Source organism: Strongylocentrotus purpuratus, unplaced genomic scaffold, assembly GCF_000002235.5.
Source record: "Strongylocentrotus purpuratus isolate Spur 01 unplaced genomic scaffold, Spur_5.0 spur5_contig_858, whole genome shotgun sequence".
NCBI lineage: Eukaryota > Metazoa > Echinodermata > Echinoidea > Camarodonta > Strongylocentrotidae > Strongylocentrotus > Strongylocentrotus purpuratus.
Genome location: NW_022145566.1, coordinates 1490062 through 1509312, shown reverse-complemented (window position 1 = coordinate 1509312; position 19251 = coordinate 1490062). Strand labels below are relative to the sequence as shown.

The window sequence follows — 19251 nt, the reverse complement described above, 5'->3', positions numbered from 1 at the left end:
CCTCTGAATTAAGATATTTTGGCATTGACCCTATTTAGCCCGGGGGGGGGGGGGGCTTTAGAAGCCCCCCCCCCTCAACATTTTTCGCGATAATTTTTTAACGCAAGAAAATCTTGCACTGAAATTTTGTGACTTTTTTCTTTCAAGTCTTGCGCATCTTTTGAAAGAAATTTTTTGAAAATCGGACCTACCATTACAAAGTCACGTGTCCTTTTGTCTTTGCATGTCAGCCTGAAAATCGCTCATTTTTGTGATTTGTGTACAAAACATATGGAAATCTCTTTTTTCAAATAAAGAGATAAAACATTGGTTATTAGGTCTTGTTTATAGTTTAGGTGTTTATTTTGGGGTCAAAATAGTTGAATTATAGTTGGAAATAAAATAAAACAACAAAAACAATAAAATACATAAGTTAAAAAAACAAAGAAATACATAAGAAATTATCAAAACAATAGATAACATAAGGAATAACCCTGGTTATTCAATTTTTTGTGTTGTATTATTATTTCAAATGGTCTAACAAATATATGTAGTGAAAAAGAATGCTTAAATATGAATAATGTCTGATTTATGGGCAAAAATGTGAATTTTATGACCTTATTTGCATAAATTACCCTAAATATGCAAATGAGTGAATTTTTTCAAAAAATTGAAATAACCATAGTATTCTATACACTTCTCTTGACATGTATGCAAATTTTCGCGGCGATCAGTCGTTTCACGGCCGAGATCATAGGGGAGGCTTTAGAAGAGGGAGGAGGGGGGAATAAAGAAAAGAAAACAAATAGAAATAACTCCTCTTTGAAAAGAAAAAAAGAATAAATCTTTAACCAAACCTCTAGATAGACATGGCCAATCCCATTCAAGATTGTACCAACTTGAAGCCATGTCCACTGTTGATAATCTTTGGTGGCAGCCACTTCAGTTTCCAGCGTCTAATACAATACAGACAACCGGAACACAATGATAAGCAGTCCAACGCACTAGGAAGCTGTAGAAGCTTGATCAGCGGGTGAGTGGTACGGGGAAAGTTACTCTGCCAGTGACTTTCCATGTCGCTCTCGGTCGGCTGATGGAACGTGAACTCACTCCAACGACTGCATACAGCATACACGGCCTTGGTGCGCCGACCCTGCTCATGCCATGAAATATCTGTTTCCTTGGTGCAGTTAAAGTCCACCCATTCTTTTGTAAAATCTCCTACAGATGTAGTGACTCCCGTCTCTGGATCGGTGGATTTTTTTAAGATGGATGTCTGGATTGCGATGAAGTTGTCCGCATCACTCTTGATTCGCTTTGGCCATTCACCACCACTAGGTGTGTCTGTGACAAGGATTAATCTTGATCCTGATTGCTGGTCCAGGGATGACCACAGTTCTAACAGTTGGTCAAACTTCAGCACCCCATTGTCTATACAATAAAAGGAAATAAGGATAATGTAATACATTGAAAGAATATTTATAAAACTTTGTTTTCAAATGAAAAGACTAAAATAAATCAATAAAGGGGATTGTAAATTTGTGGCAAATGGCTTTGACTTTTTTGCTTTCACTCCAGTTTTATTGGTATGAAAATAAAGGGAAACCAAATGGAATATAAATAATGCCAAGTGTTTTTTTGTTTGTTTTATCTGACTGCTAAGAAAGCATGTGTATGCTTGTAATTATAGGCAACCAGGGGACCGACAGCTTTCAGTCCTCTCCCTTTGTGCTTACAAGAGAATAGGTTTGTCACTGACACATAAGTATGTAATAATTGCTAAATAAATTGATCAGACATCTTCAACATTTTCTTCAGGCTGACAATTTTGGAAAAATTGAATATGAAAGCTACATGTATACCTATGCCATTTTCTACAAGTCCACTATGAAATCTACCTCCCTTTATTACACTCACCTGCCAAAGCCCAATCACCATTGGCATGAACATGTCCGCTGTAGTAGAGTAGGTACGTGTCGAACCTTGGCCCATCCTCCGTGCTTCGAGAGAGGAAAGCCCGGAGCTTGGTGTTGAGGGAGTCCAGGGTGAGGCCGCTGGTGGAAAAGTCGCAACTGTAGATGTCTATCATGTGGTGGAGAAAGAAACGTTGGATGGTATTGAGGAGACCCATGGAGCGGTTGCTGTTCTCTTCGGCTGCCGTCATGGGAAGGGGTACTGCGGATCCGTCAGCTCTGAGGGTTAAGAATCGAACGTATTAATGTATCGCTGCATGACATACATGGAGACCTGTAAATCAGTATACACTACATGCATTCTAGGTATGCTCTAAAACTGCCACGAGTACTCGAATACACGGCCGCCATTTTTTTTTTTTTTTTTGTCGATATATGCCACTCCACCTGGCTGTGCTGGCCGGCAGTGTACCCGAGTACCTCATTACACGGTTATGCACAGCCTTTGTATGCTCTATATTACTTCAACAATTACTCTTGGCAGCTGCTGCTGCTCATTGACTCTACTACTGTAATAGCCAGCTTACTGAAAGAGGATCGATCTTTGATTTAGTGAACATAAATAAACAAAGTGTGTACGCTTAACTAATGAATCTATCATAGTGATTATTAATTACCTGCAGAATGAGGAAGGGCCAACAACAGCATATGCTGTGCATGTTCCTCCTAATGCTCCAGCCAGCTCATATAGAAGTCCATGCAGCATGCCTTCTACAGTCAGCACAATAAGCCAGCCAGCCATGAATGCTGCATTGTGATTCTGCCACATCACTGCACCCAGAAACAGTGTGCTCAGAAGGGCCGATGCCACCAATCGTCGTGATATGGTTGTGAAGAAGCGCAGTCCTTTAGAGGCCATGATCACACTCAAACTCTTATTTGTTTCTTCGCTGACAGCGTGGTAAGCGCGGTTGCACTCTCTCAGTTTGCCGATGAAGCCCCAGGTGGTGATCACAAACACGATGTGAAGACTGATCCACAAGATGCCAAAGACAGCATACGCAGGGATAGCAAAGTACCATTCTTCATGAGTCAGAGTGGCTTCCCCTGCTAGTATCAGGAAAAGAACTTCAAAAGCTATGGCAAGAAGCAGGAGTAGTCTGTGAATAAGGTGACTGCGATTAATGAGACAGTTCCATCTCTCCAAGACTGATAACCCACAGAAGTATAGGTCTAGTACAGGATCGATGAGCAATCTACCAGCAAAGCAACTCAGTGCAAATGGATTAATCGGAACCTCTATGGCATGAAAAAAAAAGGTGGCTGACAAGGTTACAAACAATACGAGGATTGGGATGGCACAAGCTACTTTCAGACGCAGAGATGCGATGGTGAATGCAAATGCGATGACCAGTAACCACAGGCTGACCATATAGGTGGATTTGATCATGCATGCAATACTGAAACCAATACATTCGTATTTCTCAACGGTGGTGAGGAGACGGGATGTGTAGCCAGTCTGGCCGCAAGCTCTCTCTGAGATAGACCAGATCATCTTTAGAACAAGACTGCTCGCAAGAAGACCATTCGTGGCTTTGGTGATAGGAGCCGCCTCATTGAGACCAACATCCATGAAGGAGATGATTCCAAGAAGGCAACCATACCAGAGGTGGGTGAAGCTAAGGGTGTAGTCAACGAGATCGAAGTAGTAGTAGAGGATAGCGGAAAGAGCAAAGATGAGCAGACCAAATCCAGTGAGGAGGACGATGGTTGAATCCCCAGTCAGCTGCCAGCAGGTGTAGAGACCCATACATACTGCAGCAAACAGAACTATACCATCTAAGATGGAGATGATCTGTAGCTTGCACCTATCTTTCAGGGACGTCATGGCTCGGAAGGGGAGGGCTAAACAGTGGCTGATGAAATACTTGATAGACGTCATTAGCCAGCAAGTAGTTCACACGCTGAGCGATGGAGAAGTTTGATGATACTTGTCTAAGAATAGCCTTCAATCCTTCTATCCATGGATCACATCTTTAAACAAGAAAGAAATACACAAAAAATATAATTTATTAAATGGAATTGAATGAAATATAGTCTTTATAAATAATTTTCATTGTTTTTTTCTTTTAGCACAGTACATGTAATAAAGCACTTCATACAAATTAATGGAAATGTGGAATACACGTTTTAAAACGATTTTCTAAAAGTCATTTTGTTAAAAAATAATAATAATAATAAAATCAAACATCAAAAATTGGGTTCTAAACAAATATCTAATATTATGATGATCATGGAAGCTCATTTGTAAAACTAGATCTATCTCATTTTGAGGAGGCCTAGAAATTAGAAGAAGGAAGTGTGACACATTTTATACACATTGTAATGATGTTTAAAAGTGAAACTGTCAACAGGACATATTGCTAATCATCGAGACAATATTAGAGTAAAGGACCCGGTTTTCGGCCACTTAAGACAAAATCCTATTTTTTGGACTCTTTACTTCCTATTTATTATAATTTCTTGTTCAAATCATGAAGTAAATATTATTATTATTTAAACAAAAAAAGAATCCCAGAAAAAAATCACGAATTGCCATGACAACATTCGTTTCAATTTTCACTGTTTTGGAGCCGGTTATCGGCATAGCGAACCAGTTTTCGGACGCAGGAACAAAGTCAATAGGAAGCGCTCGCGCGCGCCGTGCATTTCCGCGCTGATGTATCGCACAAGCGGCCGGAGCAGGTATCCCACGCCGGAGCTCCCGGGTGCTCGCCTGGCCGAAGACAGGCACAGCGGTGATCGGAAGTTGGAATCTGAATTAGACAGACATATTGGCCCGAATTCACAAAGCAAGGTTTGAGCTCAGACCAAGGTTTGACCTCAAACCTCCTTTTGTTTCGCCAAACCTCCTTTTGTTATTTACAAACCTGGTTTGTAAATAACAAAGGGAGGTTTGGCGAAACAAAAGGAGGTTTGAGGTCAAACCTTGGTCTGAGCTCAAACCTTGCTTTGTGAATTCGGGCCATTGTGTGTGCGAGGCGGGGTCCGGCTGCATTGATTTAATACATGCGATGAGATACTTTTGAGCTTGCGACCAACACAAAATCGGGCTCTAAATCTGAAAACTACTTGAAATAAAGCTCATTTTATGGTACCCATATTTCTTACATACACGCGTAAGAAACTCGATTTTTCAGATTTGGGTAGCGGGACCGCTGATTACATCGCTAGTAAAATGTGATATTTTAGGATATATTTTCCATTGCAAATGTGGTTCTTCAGTGACTCTGGCATGGTATGGTATGTGTGGGATATGTGATATGCTATTATGCGATGATTTTAAAGGGATTTTACCATGCATCCAATGGATCGGCCGAAAACTGGAGCTGTCCGATTACTAGACCGAAAGCTTCAGTCTCTATACAGTCGGTTGTTCCACTGAGACTACGTCTGGCTCCACTAGACCTCCGGTTATAGAGACTGAACGATCGCCTATGCCAGCCTATGTTGAAGATATCACGGCTAGATTTTAGCCGTTAGGCCCCTCCCACAAACATGAACAAACTTGCCACGGCCGTATTGTTATACCCCCAAAATCCCCCAAAATGTCATTTTACCTCGTCCATATCCAATTTTACATTAGGCCTAGGCTATAATACATCGGTTCCACTTACTAACTTGATTGAAATAATCCGTTTAATGGTCCCTTTTAAGGAAATTATGGGTCAAAATCGACATCCATGTTGAAAATCTTGCAAGCCGTGTTAAACTCTCGCTGCCGTCAATCTCATCCCTTCTAGTCTACGCCGAAGGCAAAAATGATTATGAAGGAAAAACTGTGATAACGCCATTACGAACGTGTAGATTGCGCACAGTTTTTCCTTCATAATCATTTTGCCTTCGGCGTAGACTAGAAGGGATGAGATTGACGTCAGCGAGAGTTTAACACGGCTTGCAAGATTTTCAACATGGATGTCGATTTTGACCCATAATTTCCTTAAAAGGGACCATTAAACGGATTATTTCAATCAAGTTAGTAAGTGGAACCGATGTATTATAGCCTAGGCCTAATGTAAAATTGGATATGGACGAGGTAAAATGACATTTTGGGGCATTTTGGGGGCATAACAATACGGCCGTGGCAAGTTTGTTCATGTTTGTGGGAGGGGCCTAACGGCTAAAATCTAGCCGTGATATCTTCAACATAGGCTGGCATAGGCGATCGTTCTGTCTCTATAACCGGAGGTCTAGTGGAGCCAGACGTAGTCTCAGTGGAACAACCGACGGTATAGAGACTGAAGCTTTCGGTCTATCCGATTACCGGCTCCTTTACTCTAGGTCTACAAATTGCAAGTTACAAATTTGACAATGACATGAATAAAATATCATATGCCGGTGCCAAATTTAAAGCCATCAAGTCTCCAGTAGACCTTAAACAAAATACTATAAAGGTATCGAATAAAAGGTTTATAAAATCTTTTATCGACCTACGCCTCTTCATTTATTTGTATTTTTTTAATTACTTTTCATTCTTGTTTTACTGCGCGAACAAGGGCGTGACATTATTAACAACGTAAAAACAAGCAAGTGGGACAAGTACAAAATATTACGCTCAAATTTACAAGTTCTTTCATTAGCTGTAATCAAACCCACTCTAATCATATTTGGCACCAAAGTATACTACTTATACATCACAGTGTGTACTTACCTCCTAATATCTACATTGTATTTTCCGTCTATTGATAACTACAAGTATAAAGTATCATTTTTTTTTATACACAAGAATCATTCTCAGATTGATTTCAGGATTTCCCGTTGTGAAAATAAATAGCGTCCTCTACTCTAGCTAGCTGTAAACTAAATCATCGTTCAGTCGATTTTATTGAGAGGGATTTGGGTAGGGGGGGGGGTGTAAGAAATTTTGTTGTTATATGATTGTTTGTTTTTAATTTTTAATGATAAGAATAATCAAATAACAAAAGATGAAAAAAAAGGAGGCAGGTAGCACTAAAGGTGTCTAATAGTTTATTATTTAATCGTCTTTGAAGTATATAGACGTTCTTCTAACTTTCTCCAACAACGTCAAAGAGTTATCCTGCAATCTGTGATTGCTATCTGGACCCCAGTTCAGTCCTCGACCTCCTACATAGTACCATTATACATCTCAGTTTGGCACATTGATAGGCCTACTAGACTAAAAAGGGAGTCGGACGATCGAGAGAGGAGAAATACTGGGTCTGCGGGAGAGAGAGGGAGAGAGAGAGAGAGAGAGAGAGAGATGGGAGGAAATAATTAAAGAAGAGCGTCTACTAGTAATATTCTTATGAATATATATATATTTTTTTTAAATATGTAAACACTAAAATTATCGTTGACTAAGAGCCGGATAGCAAAATGCCCTCCGGCAGTTTCCAGTTTTCCCCTCATCCCTAATACCCAAACGCCGATCCTGACAGCATGCGTATCAGAATTTTATCTCAAAATTTGCCAAAAGCTCACCCCCCCCCCCCCCCCCCCCAGTCATCTCGATGCCATCCCTATTAATCTGTGAGTATATCGATCGTATATCAATTTAAAGAAAAATATTTAAAAAAAGGATGACTATCCATGTTTGATGTTCTTCCTTTCCAATCAGTTTCCTTTTTAACCTAAGTTAAAATAACCCAGTCAGACAAATTACATGTAAATTTGTAGGCTTTGAAGCAACGTGTCCACCACGATGAAATCATGTTATTTAAGTCATAATGTGCATGAAATTATCTCAAGCGTGACTCATAATTTGTTTCCAATACCATGAATGTCATGTGTCTTAACCGTTAGTCATCAATGTTAACCACTGATACTATTTTCTGTTAATAGCACGAAGTCATAAAGAAACCGATGAGTGGATAATACAAAAACCTTAATAATATGTATTGAAGACTGGGAAGAACTTTAAACGAAGGAGAACGATAAAGAAGAAAAAAAAGAAAAAACAACAAGAAAATACAATGGTTACCAAAATGTGGAAATTCATGTTGTTAAAAACCATGCAATTTATAGTTTTAAAAAAGAAGTATAAATAGTAAAAAGGAATGAAATAGTGAGGATGTGGAAAGAATGATTACGAAATTCTCTCATTCACATTGCCCAATATTATAAGTAGTAAGTGGTCACGATACCGTAACCACTTACTACTAATAATATTGGATTCTTGTATAACTCAAGCATTTCAAGGAATTAATTCCTGCCAGGTATCCATTTACATCACCTGGGTTGATTGTGGCAATTGTAGATCAATGTCTTGCCAAAGGACAGTAGTGCCGCGGTGGGACTCAAACCGCGGACCTTGTGATCGACAGTCCGGTGCCATATCCACTCGATCACGACACCTTTACGCTTTAGGTGTGAATAATACAAAAACCTTAATAATATGTATTGAAGACTGCTCAAGGATTATTGAAGGTCCTTATGCTAATAATACCGAGAATCAAGATTGTGTGGTTCTTTGCTCCCTCGGTGATGATGGGGATATTGGCGAGTACTAAAAGACGGAATGGAAATAGATTAAGGTATTTCATTCATGACACAGCAACCTAATTTCGGCCAATAATTTGTAACTGATTAAAACAACACCCCAATCTTGAAATAATTGCATACTTTTCCTGACAACGCTGATGGTAGTTATGGACTTTTCCTGGCAGTTAAACGAAAACTGATTTGCCCAGTAGAGTTAATGCAACTTTCTATCAGTATAAGTACCATTTCTTTAAGAAAATTATTATTCATGCATTAAATTATATATTAATGAGTTGTGTGGAATATTAAAAAGCAGCTGAATAATTTTGTTTGTAAACAGCCCATATGACTAATGTCAAATGCAATGCCTATTCAATGCCTCTGGTCAGAAGTTAGTTTTGTTGCTATACAAAAAGTGAGATTATTCCATTGTTCACGATGCTAAGCAGTGTTGATAGTAATGATAATGAAGATATTGCCCAGTAGTGATGATGATAATAACAATGATGATGATGATGATGATGATAATGATGATGATAATTAAAAATGATTGATGATGATGGTAATGATGATGATAATGATAATGATAATTTAAATATTGATGAAGAGATGATGATAACAACAATGATGACGATGATGATAGTGGTAATGATGATGATGATGATGAGATGATGATAACAATGGTGATGATGGTGATGATGGTGATTATGATGATGATGGTGATAATGAAGATGTTGATATTGAAGATGATAACAATGGTATTAGTGATAATGATGGTGATATGATGATGATGATGATGGTGGTGGTGGTGGTGGGATGATGATGGTGACGATGATGGGATTGTGATGATGATGAGGAGGAGGTGGATGGTAGTGATGTTCAGTGGCGGATCCAGGGGGGGGGGCCCGGGGGGCCCGGGCCCCCCCCCCTTGAGAAAAAAATCATGTAAAATCACGTGATTTTTACCTTTTTGGGGGGTTGGGCCCCCCCCCCTGGCGCTCAAGGGGGGGGTGCAAATTGAAATTTTTTTGAGGATCAAAAAAAAAAAAATGTGCTCACTACCCCCCCCCCCCCCCCCCCCCCCCCCCCCACTGAGCGAATTTTTGGCCGGCGCGTTTTTCAAATTTTCGGGAGCAAAAAAAAAAAAAAAAAAAAAAAAAAAAATTGTGCTCTGTACCCCCCCCCCCCCCCCCCCCCCCCACTGAACGACTTTTCGGCCGGCGCGATTTTCAAATTTTCGGGAGCAAAAAAAAAAAAAAGTTGGGCCCCCTCCCCTAAGAAATCCTGGATCCGCGCCTGGTGATGTTGAGGGTGACGATAATGATTATGGCGATGTTGAGGGTGCATGAGGAATGTAATGGTGGTAATGACAGTGACGATGAAACATCGCATCACATTGATTCCTACAACGTCTGAGCTTTTATGTCGTTATCCAGTGGCAATCCGAGAGGGTGATTTAGATCAAGGGGGTGACACACACACACACACACACACACACGAGGAATGCGAGGAAAGGTCTTTTAGCAATTAAAGGCACACGTCCTACTTGTACCTACTTGCTCCCTCTATATAGAAAACTTCCCAAATTGGTGCCTGTTGGTCCCCCATGATCCTCTTTTTCTTATGTTAAATGAGAGCTGAGTTAATGAGATAGCCACCTGTCACAGTGACCTCGTTGGCTCGCTGTGTGGTCTAATCCCTTCTAGCTGCAGTAGTAAAGCCTACCTTTAAGTTGTATCTCTTGACTGTCTCTTCAACAATTCCTACAGTACTTCCCCATCCCCCCCCCCCCCTCTCTCTCTCTCTCTCTCTCTCTCTCTCTCTCTCTTTCTTTCTCTCTCTCTCTCTCTCCCCCTGTTTCTGTTTCTGTTTCTGTTTTACCACTGTATGCTTTGGGTGCAACGTTTGTGCTACACCACTGTCGTCATTACGAGGAAACCCCCAAAGTTTAAATACTGTATATCGGTGCATCAGACAGTCGGTCTGAGAACGATCTCACCAATAATTGTGTGCAAACTTGGTTATCTCAGCCAAAACAGTAACAACTGCAATAAATACAGACTAAAGGGGTGGGGGTTTAGTCCGAAAAACGGTATGATTCACTTTGACAATGCATGCATGGGTGTTGATAAGGTCCGGATATGTGACACATCTCTGTAACTGAAGTCCATTATTATCAGAGGAACTGAGCCCGGGAAGATCGTCAGCTTCAATACCGGAACCAATCCAATGATTTCAGCTTATAGTTTCACCCGATACCAAAACATTTTACACTCCGCATCACAAGCAATTTATTCATAATAGCTAAATAAAGTTCAAAGACTGACTGACGGTAAAACGCGCGTTCATCAAACAATGTGGAAATATAGCTTAATGATAGGCCAGAAATAGCAGCGAACCGCTTGCCAATTATTGAATTGGAAGTGGATCTTGATGGTTGACTTGTGCTTATAGAGACGACTGCTTGAAGACTGCTTGGAAGATCACAATCACATAATACGTCGGCTTAGCATAAGAGGAAGTCAACTTTAGTACTTAACTTAATTTTACTGCTCTTAATGCGTCAATATTTCATACCGAGGAACAGAGTGTGAGAGACAACGAGAAAAATCTTTGAGCTTCACTCTCTTCCGAAATCAAACACAGATTTAAAAGGAATACTAACGTTTACTCACGTGGACTGTGTTTTCCATAGAGCGAAGGATTTAAGAGGAATAGGCATTTGACAACTTCTTGTCGGTACCTGGTGGATTTTTTTTTAATCAGACACAGTGGTAAGTAGATAATTATGAGAAATTATTTCGTATAATTATTTTTTTAAGCATTGACATCTTAACTCACGCTTGCTGCATGGTTTTAAAGGCAAACGTAAATATGAAGTCGATTAGAAAGGAATTCAGTTACAGGTATTGGACGGGTGCGAATTTAATAAGGCAACATGATATCAATTGTTTCTCGTTATGATGATGTTGTCACCGTTTAACCGCTAAAATTTGATCTGTTTGGGCCAGTTTAGTATTTCCTCACGAAGAAATTGACACCATGGATACTATTGTTTCAACGTGTTTATTACTGTGAATCATGCATTCATTTCAAAAAGCGACATGAATGACAAGAATTATTGTGAAAGGAAGTCTCTATTTAAGATTGTTATCATTTCGATGATGAGTCGAGTCTTGTTTTACGCAAAAAGTATTATTTATTTGTTTACACAAAAGTATTGTTTGAACCATTTCTCTGTAAAGCACTGAATTCTAATCATTATAATGACATATTAATGTGCGGTCCCCAATCGCTAAATTTTATATAGCGTGGCGAATAATTTCTTCCAAATGAAGATTAAATTTCCCCTACATGCTAGGGGGTACATTCGCTCAGTTGATAGGGGAGATATCTTGAAGAGGGAAGTTTTGGGGCTCGAATGCCAAATTGATAGCATGGACCAATATGATGAACTCCTTTACATTGTGTCGTATTTAGGGTTAGCTGTGATGTTATAACAAATAATGATAACACAAAACGGTAATTTATTTTGCTAATTTCAAACAATATTTGTTTAGAGGTTCTAGAGTTCGATGCAATTCATTTATTAGATGCTGCTTATAAGTATCGGCTTGCATGGTGATGTAGATATAAAGTATACAGGCTTACAGTTGCACGGTTGCAAAGGACTGTCAGAATCTTTCTTGAGGTTATAGTTCTATATAGAGAAAACAATAGCGCCGGTTGGTCACTCCTGACGACGGATAGTCAACCTGTTCGAATCGTCGAGCCACTCCTACTACCTATCCTCTCCAACCGGCGCTAATGAGCTCAAGAAAGATTACCAATTAACAGTTCTTTTTCAGGACTACCAACAGTCCTTTTCATGATTCCCCAATCCCCCTCCCCTCTCTCACATGGCGCAACTGTAAGCGTGTACTGTATACATTATATACAAATATATTCATATCTAAAATAAAGTTTAGCCCTATACATAAAATATTTATTAATCGAGAATTCATCAAAAATGTTCAGTAATGTTCACAAAAACTGCAAATGGAAAGGAAAAAAAGCAGTATCTAAGAAGGAAATTAATTATGTTGTCTGCTCGAGCCATCGTTACGCCCGCATGTTATTCGTATGAAGGTCAATCATTTCAGACTAACTCAATGATATCCTGTCTGGTCGAGAGACCTTAGCTGTCATATTTTTGCATAAACTGCCTGTTTTAAAAAGGGATAGTTATCTTAATCAGGCAAAAACAGAAGCCTAAAAGGGTAAAAAAAATTAAAACGATGTGTATAACATATATTATGTCTTATTGAGAAGTATTTTTTATAGAAGTATTTTTTAATAAAGGTTGATAGAAATGATACGGTAGAGAAAACATTAAACCTCTGGGTAAGCATCCACTTTAAAGTTTATTCATTTTGCATTGTTACTCAACTTAACGTTTTACGTGACTTACGTTCTTTTGCTTGAGTTACTTCAATATCCTACATAGGTGAAACAAGAAAATAAACAAGAATTTGTCCTTTTCGTTGTAAATGTAATAAGTTGAACAAAATATTTGAGGAAATTATGTAACAAACATTTCGCTTTAATGGTAGGCAAGGCAACCCCATAAATAGATATATATCGGCCATGATGTCCCGGTAACACTATCCCCGAGCTTGAGAGATTATGCGATTGTTAACTTCTTAGCCATCCCAAATCCCATTCTGATTCCTAATTTTGATTAGAGTTATCCATCGTCAAGGCAACAGATTGGGGATAAAGTCCAGTAGTAAACATTTGCATGTCATTACTGTAGTTATTTCCAGTCATTGTATAAAGCACATTCCTACGAGAGAGAGAGAGACAATACAGTGAAACATCACAACCACAGGGTACTTCTCCTACAAATTATTTTGTTTTTACAGAAATTATTCGATGATTTTGAACGCCTTCAAAGGAACAATTTTTGATATGTTTCGGTTTCGAGAAATCATAACTTCAATTGTGCTTTCTGCATGTTCGGGAATGGTATTGCTAATTTCCTACCCATTATGTTCACAGATAATTTGTATTCTACATTGTCTGATGTCGTGGATATTGTAGTTGCTTCGGTGCTAACTAGTCCTCAATCACCACGGAAAATATATGTTTTTATGAAATTATGATTGCTCTTCGATTACACTTAACGGTTGGTAACATTGCCCCCAAAGAGCACCTTGTTTCTAATTACTCAGGACTGTTGTTCATGTTGTTGTTTATCATAAATTGTTTTCATTCTCTTCACAGCCTCGACATTTGACACGATGCGACTAAAGAAATTATCCTGGCTTTTCATCGTTATACTTGCCTTCCTAACCATCGTGCGTGTGAGTGCCGATGAAGAGGAAGATGATGACGAAGAGGAAAGTCGGCATCACGTGGGGCACAGGATAACTCGACCACCTTCATCATCATCTGGAAGAGGAGATGGAGTCGGAGGAGCTACTGAAATCGGTCACCATGGTCACGGTGGGAGGAGACCTGGGAAAGGAAATAAAGATGATAGGGATGATGACGAAGAAGAGGAGAGCGAGGAAGATGATGACGATGAGTCTGGAGGTGGCAAAGGTCATCCAGGAAGAGGAGGAGGTGGTGGTGGAGCAGGGACAGGTGGAGGAACTGGAGGAGGAGGAGGAGGCGCAGGTGGACAAGGAGGGGGAGGAAAGGGAAACGGAGGCGCTGGAGGAGGAAGTGGTGGTGGTGATGCGGGCGGAGGAGGAACTGGAGGTGGTGGTGGTGGTGGTGGTGGTGGTGGTGGCGGCGGCGGTGGAGGTAGAGGTGAAGGGGGAGGTGGTGGTGGTGGGGTAGGTCCAGATGGAGGTACTGGAAATGGTGGAGGAGGTGGAGGCAATGGTGGATCTGGAGGAGGAGGAGCGGGAGCCGGAGGAGGTAGTGGCACAGAAAGTGGAGAAGCAGGGGGACATGGCGGAGGAACAGGAACGTGGGGAGGAGGGGCAGGAGGAGGAAATGGAGGCGGCGGTGGTGGTGGAGGCGGAGGCACTGGTGATAGCGGCACTGGAGGAGGAGGAGCAGGAGGAGCAGGAGGAGCAGGAGGAGCAGGAGGAGCAGGAGGAGCAGGAGGAGCAGGAGGAAATGAAGGAAATGGAGGCGGTGGTGGAGGCGGAGGCACTGGTGGAACTGGAGTTGGTGGAGGTGGTGCTGGTGGTAGTAGCGGAGGTGGCGGTGGTGGTGGTGGTGGTGGTGGTGGTGGTGGCGGCGGTGCAGGTGATGCAGGTGGTGCAAGTGGTGGTGGTGGTGGTGGTGGTGGTACGGGTACTGGTACAGCAGGAGGATCTGGAGGCGGACAAGGAGGATCTGGTGGCACAGACCCAGGAACATCAGGTAAATGTTGAATCTTTGTACTTCTATTTAAACCCTAATTTCAACCGGAGATAAACAAGGTGCACAATCTCAATCAATATTTATGTGAGGACTATAGCCCGGTGGGGTCACTCAATGTGACTTCCGGACCGCATGACCGTTACCAAAATCGCGGAAAAAGGGGTCAATTTCAAGCAATGTCCGCGGACAAAATATTCCTCGAAATAAAGAAAATAGGGGTGCACAGGTGTCCTCGAAATTGATAAATAGGGGTCAGGAAAAGGGAAAAGAGAAAACCGGGAAGGGAAAAGAGAAAACCAGGAAGAAAAATTCTCGGAGCCGAGTCTTGTCCTTGAAATATGGTAAAATAGGGGTAAATTTGCGAAAGTGTCCTTACAATCTTATAAATAGGGGTATTCCAAAGTACGATTTTGTCCTTGTTTTGACGTAAAAAAGGGGGTTAAATTAAACAAAATGTCCTTGAAATTGACCGCAAAAGGGGGTTATATGCATTTGTGGTAACGGTCATGCGGTCCGGAAGTCACATTGAGTGACCCCACCGGGCTATCTAGCAATACACATGCAAAAAATTGAGATGACAATCGACATTGAAATCGTATTTAGCCTATAAAATTTGTTGTGTTTAACCGCCTTCTTCAATATCATCGCTTTAAATATAGCTTTGCTAATTAATACCTTTAAACCAGTGTGCATTTTTGTTTCTTGTAAGGAATCATGTCGATATCACTCAATATGTTTTAAATTCTCTACAGATCCAGGACCCACTGCTGGTCAAGCACCTGGAGGCCGGGTGACGACACCACCAATATCACACATCCCGAGATCGACTGCAGTCCCGACGATAGCGCCGTCGCCTACGACAACTTTCTGTCCGTCATCGTGCCCTGTCGTACTCGACTTCATCTGCGGGTCCGATGGCCAGACGTACGCCAACGAATGCGTGCTAAGTGTAGTCCGATGTACCACCGGCGACACCACCTTAGCAATCATGTACAAAGGCCAGTGCCAGGTTCAACCTCTGACTTTCTCCGATCCTTTACACCCCTGGGGAAGCAGAGATACTGATTTACCAACGGATCATGAAATTCCTTTACCATTGTCGGCACCATCAACGTCAACGTCGTCACAAATGAAACCCATCATGAATATTAAGGAAGCATTAAATTATTGGAGAGACACGAGGAGGTCAACTAGGTCGAGTTTTCAAGAAAATTCAACTCGCTGATGTTTATACTAAATTGACTTTATGGCTGTAAGCGACTTGTGGTCATAACTGTGTAATGACATTGATTGATTGAACCAAGTACTATTTCGTTTGATATTTTAAAATAATCTAAATAATTATGGACATTTTTATAATATACTGTTCCTAGTTCTTAGTTAATCGATGAATCTCGTATATAACCTTTCGTTTCATCTGACTGATCACCTTTCTTGTAAGCTGTATTGTTCAAGCTTTGCTGGTTTACTCACATTAAAAAGTAAATTTCCTTCATCAAGAGGAGAAATTATCTCGAAATCAATGCCTACAATATAATTACTATGAACTAAAAAACACAAATTTGCAAATAATATTGCCCGTAAAGGAATATAATAGTGCCCACACACGATTATGCACTTCCCCCTCTTGTCTTTTTATATCTATAAACGGGCGCTATTCTAATAAATTAAGTTAGATTCTATGTTAACTGACATGTAAAGTTCCAGAGTAAACATATTCTTAACATACCTCTAGTGAATCGGCATTCTGAAAACTATATTCAAGAGTATGTTATATTCTTTTTTAGGTTACGCCCCTGACACGCCCATTTTTCATTGATTCTCTAATGAGATGCACTGTTGGAATGTACGCTCACTCTCAGGAAATCACGTTTCATGTTTAATGTAATGTAATGTAATTATGCTACCCTTCGCCAAGATGTATTTTAATATTATGAAGTTTATTTATTGTCCATTCAGTGTAAGTAGATTAACTATAACATTTGGGAACATTCTATATCATATAGGTTGTCATAGCAACATATTATTGTACATGTATATTCTTTACCCTAAAGTGTCTTTTGGAATATTTATTTGATTGGAGATTGAATACGCTATGAGTTTCGATTTTGTAAAAATAATAGTCGATATGCACTTGAAATTTCGTTTACTTTGGAATATGGAGATAGTGGGAAGTTAAATTAATGTTTCACAATCCTTCATATACGCAAGCTTTTTTTTAGAAGAGAATACTATATACTATACTTCATTAAGTATTTTTAGGAAGGAGTCGTCATCTGCCACAAATAACACATAATAGTATAGCAAATGTTAAATCCCTTTCTGTAATATATGGTCTAAAACTGATATGTGCCTCACTCTAATAAGGGAAGACAACGTATATGGTACAGTTTTTAGAAATATGTGACCATGCAAATAACTGTTAAAAGATACATTTAACGTGAATTCATGTGCTTTACCGATTTTCTGTTAGTGTGAGATACCATTGCATCTATGCAAAAATTGGTATATATATATATATTATATAAATATTTGGCTAAAAGCTATGTTGATTATCATGAGTAGGCCTATGTGCCTACTACTACTCTTGGTTTTTCTCTCGATCACATTTAATTTTATACGAAACGTCAAGTTAGAACTAAATGAACTGATTAAATTTAAAAGAAATTATTTTGAAAACAACTTTTATGTACAGGCGGCATTATCATATTATAAGCGTTTTTAGAATTACGATATCTTGTTAGCAATTAAAACTCCCACACAACGGCCCTGGTAAATATAGCAATGTATATGATTATCTAAATAAGGCTGACAAGCGACTGAAAAAAGTACAGACCTATCGAAAAATCTTATTCCCAACCTGGAAATTAACTTTCTTTTGGTTATCAATTCAAGGCTGACATGTTGTTAAACACAGAAAATGTGATAGCAAAGTACAGGAACATAGTATACACATCCATGTATGATGCTAAGTGGAGGGGGGGGGGGGAGAAAACTACCGTGCTGTCAAAGCGTGATCGTAATGACAATTCTCTTCACTTACACCCACAATAAATCAAGGGCCTTTTAAAGTAATGTATTTGTTAGAGAAGGCAAAGTCGTGTATTATTGAAAAATATGTAAAATATATGTTAATTTAGAACACGCATAGCTTTCATTGGGTAGCTACCCAATGAACACAGGATTGAGTTATTAGCCATCATATGGCATTTTCCTCTTGCACATACGTTGTATGTGGATGATCTTATTGTAATTCACATAATATTATGATTCTTTAATCAATGTTCTTTATAAAGAAATTAAAACGATAGATATTTATTGTGTCGAGAATTCATACGAAATTACAAGCAGTTTAATTGCGTACCTCATTATCACAATTTGGTTGTTGTCAGTTGATCAGAGAAAGACGGTTGGTTATGGGGAGGGGGTATAAGGACGGTGTCAAAGAAAGGAAGTATAGAGAAGAGAGAAGGAATTAGAGAAATGAAAGAAATGAGACAGACGGAGAGGGGAAGGTAGCGGAGAAAGAGAGAGAGAGAAAGAGAGAGAGAGAGAGGAGAAGGGAAGAAGAGAGAGGGTTAAGAGATGAAGAACGTGGAAAACAGGGGAAAATAGAAGGAATGCGCGAAAACGAAATAAAAGATGTATAGAGAGCATTATAAAGAAAAAGAAATGTCATTTTACTAGACAAGATTCGCATTAGTGACAGAGTAACGAATACTCATCCCAGCTAGTGCATGCACCCACCCCAAATCAATGATGTCTCATGCTCCTGCTCGACAAATCTGCCTCTTTCTGATCCTAGTGCTCAGTGATTGCATCCTAATCTTGTCATCACCTAATTCTCGAGCGTTAGATTGGGATCACTGCATCCGGCAAAAACAAATTTCCACTGAAGAACTTCACGAGTAGTAGTGACCTTGCATTTTTAGATATTTCGTGCTAAAAATATTTTTTTTTTGTTCTGAAATATGGAAGGCATGTTTAGTTAGGCATGTATAATTCATCGCTCGTGCTCATCTCCTCTCCTCGAATATTACATCCACGTGTCTTCAATTCTTAACGCAGAAAGGTACTATATTTCCATGTATCTTTGCAACAGCACAACATCATTATCTTCAATAACATTTCATATACGTGGACATGTATTTTTCTCCATTTTTGTCAAGTTACATGAAAGAAAGCAGATCTCTTCATTGCTTCCTCACTCCCATCTCCCTTTCTCCTCTCTTCTCTTCTCTTCTATTTTTCCTGTGTAATTTTCTCTGATTCTTAATTAATGTTCTCTCTTTGTCTTCTCCCCCCCCCCTCTTTCTCTCTCTCTCTCTCTTCTTGTATCACCGCTCCGCCAAGTTTCTTTAGAGCCCTCTCTCCCTCTGTTCTCCACCTTTTTTATGTTTTCCTTCATTCTCTTGGTTTCTTTCGAGATTGTTGTTCCTTCTTTTCCAACCATTCCTCAACAGTTATCTTGGCCTTGCGAAAGACTACTTCACTACTT

The 19251-nt window shown here is 39.8% G+C and overlaps 2 protein-coding genes across 2 annotated transcripts; one reads left to right on the top strand and one right to left on the bottom strand.

Annotated features, from left to right (window-relative positions):
- Nucleotides 1-754: 754 nt before the first annotated feature.
- On the bottom strand, nucleotides 755-6711 carry LOC115929147 (transmembrane protein 168-like). Its single transcript, XM_030997483.1, has 4 exons — nucleotides 6604-6711; nucleotides 2570-3926; nucleotides 1897-2171; nucleotides 755-1410 (listed from the first exon to the last, which is right to left on the bottom strand). The coding sequence occupies exons 2-4, from the start codon at nucleotides 3832-3834 to the stop codon at nucleotides 863-865; spliced, it is 2088 nt and encodes a 695-aa protein (XP_030853343.1). The 5' UTR covers nucleotides 3835-3926; nucleotides 6604-6711; the 3' UTR covers nucleotides 755-862.
- Nucleotides 6712-10681: 3970 nt separating this feature from the next.
- LOC764696 (glycine-rich cell wall structural protein 1) lies at nucleotides 10682-18058 on the top strand. Its single transcript, XM_030998153.1, has 3 exons — nucleotides 10682-11167; nucleotides 13659-14753; nucleotides 15506-18058. Exons 2-3 carry the CDS (start codon nucleotides 13676-13678, stop codon nucleotides 15976-15978), a joined length of 1551 nt encoding a protein of 516 aa, XP_030854013.1. The 5' UTR covers nucleotides 10682-11167; nucleotides 13659-13675; the 3' UTR covers nucleotides 15979-18058.
- The last annotated feature ends 1193 nt before the right edge of the window (nucleotides 18059-19251 follow it).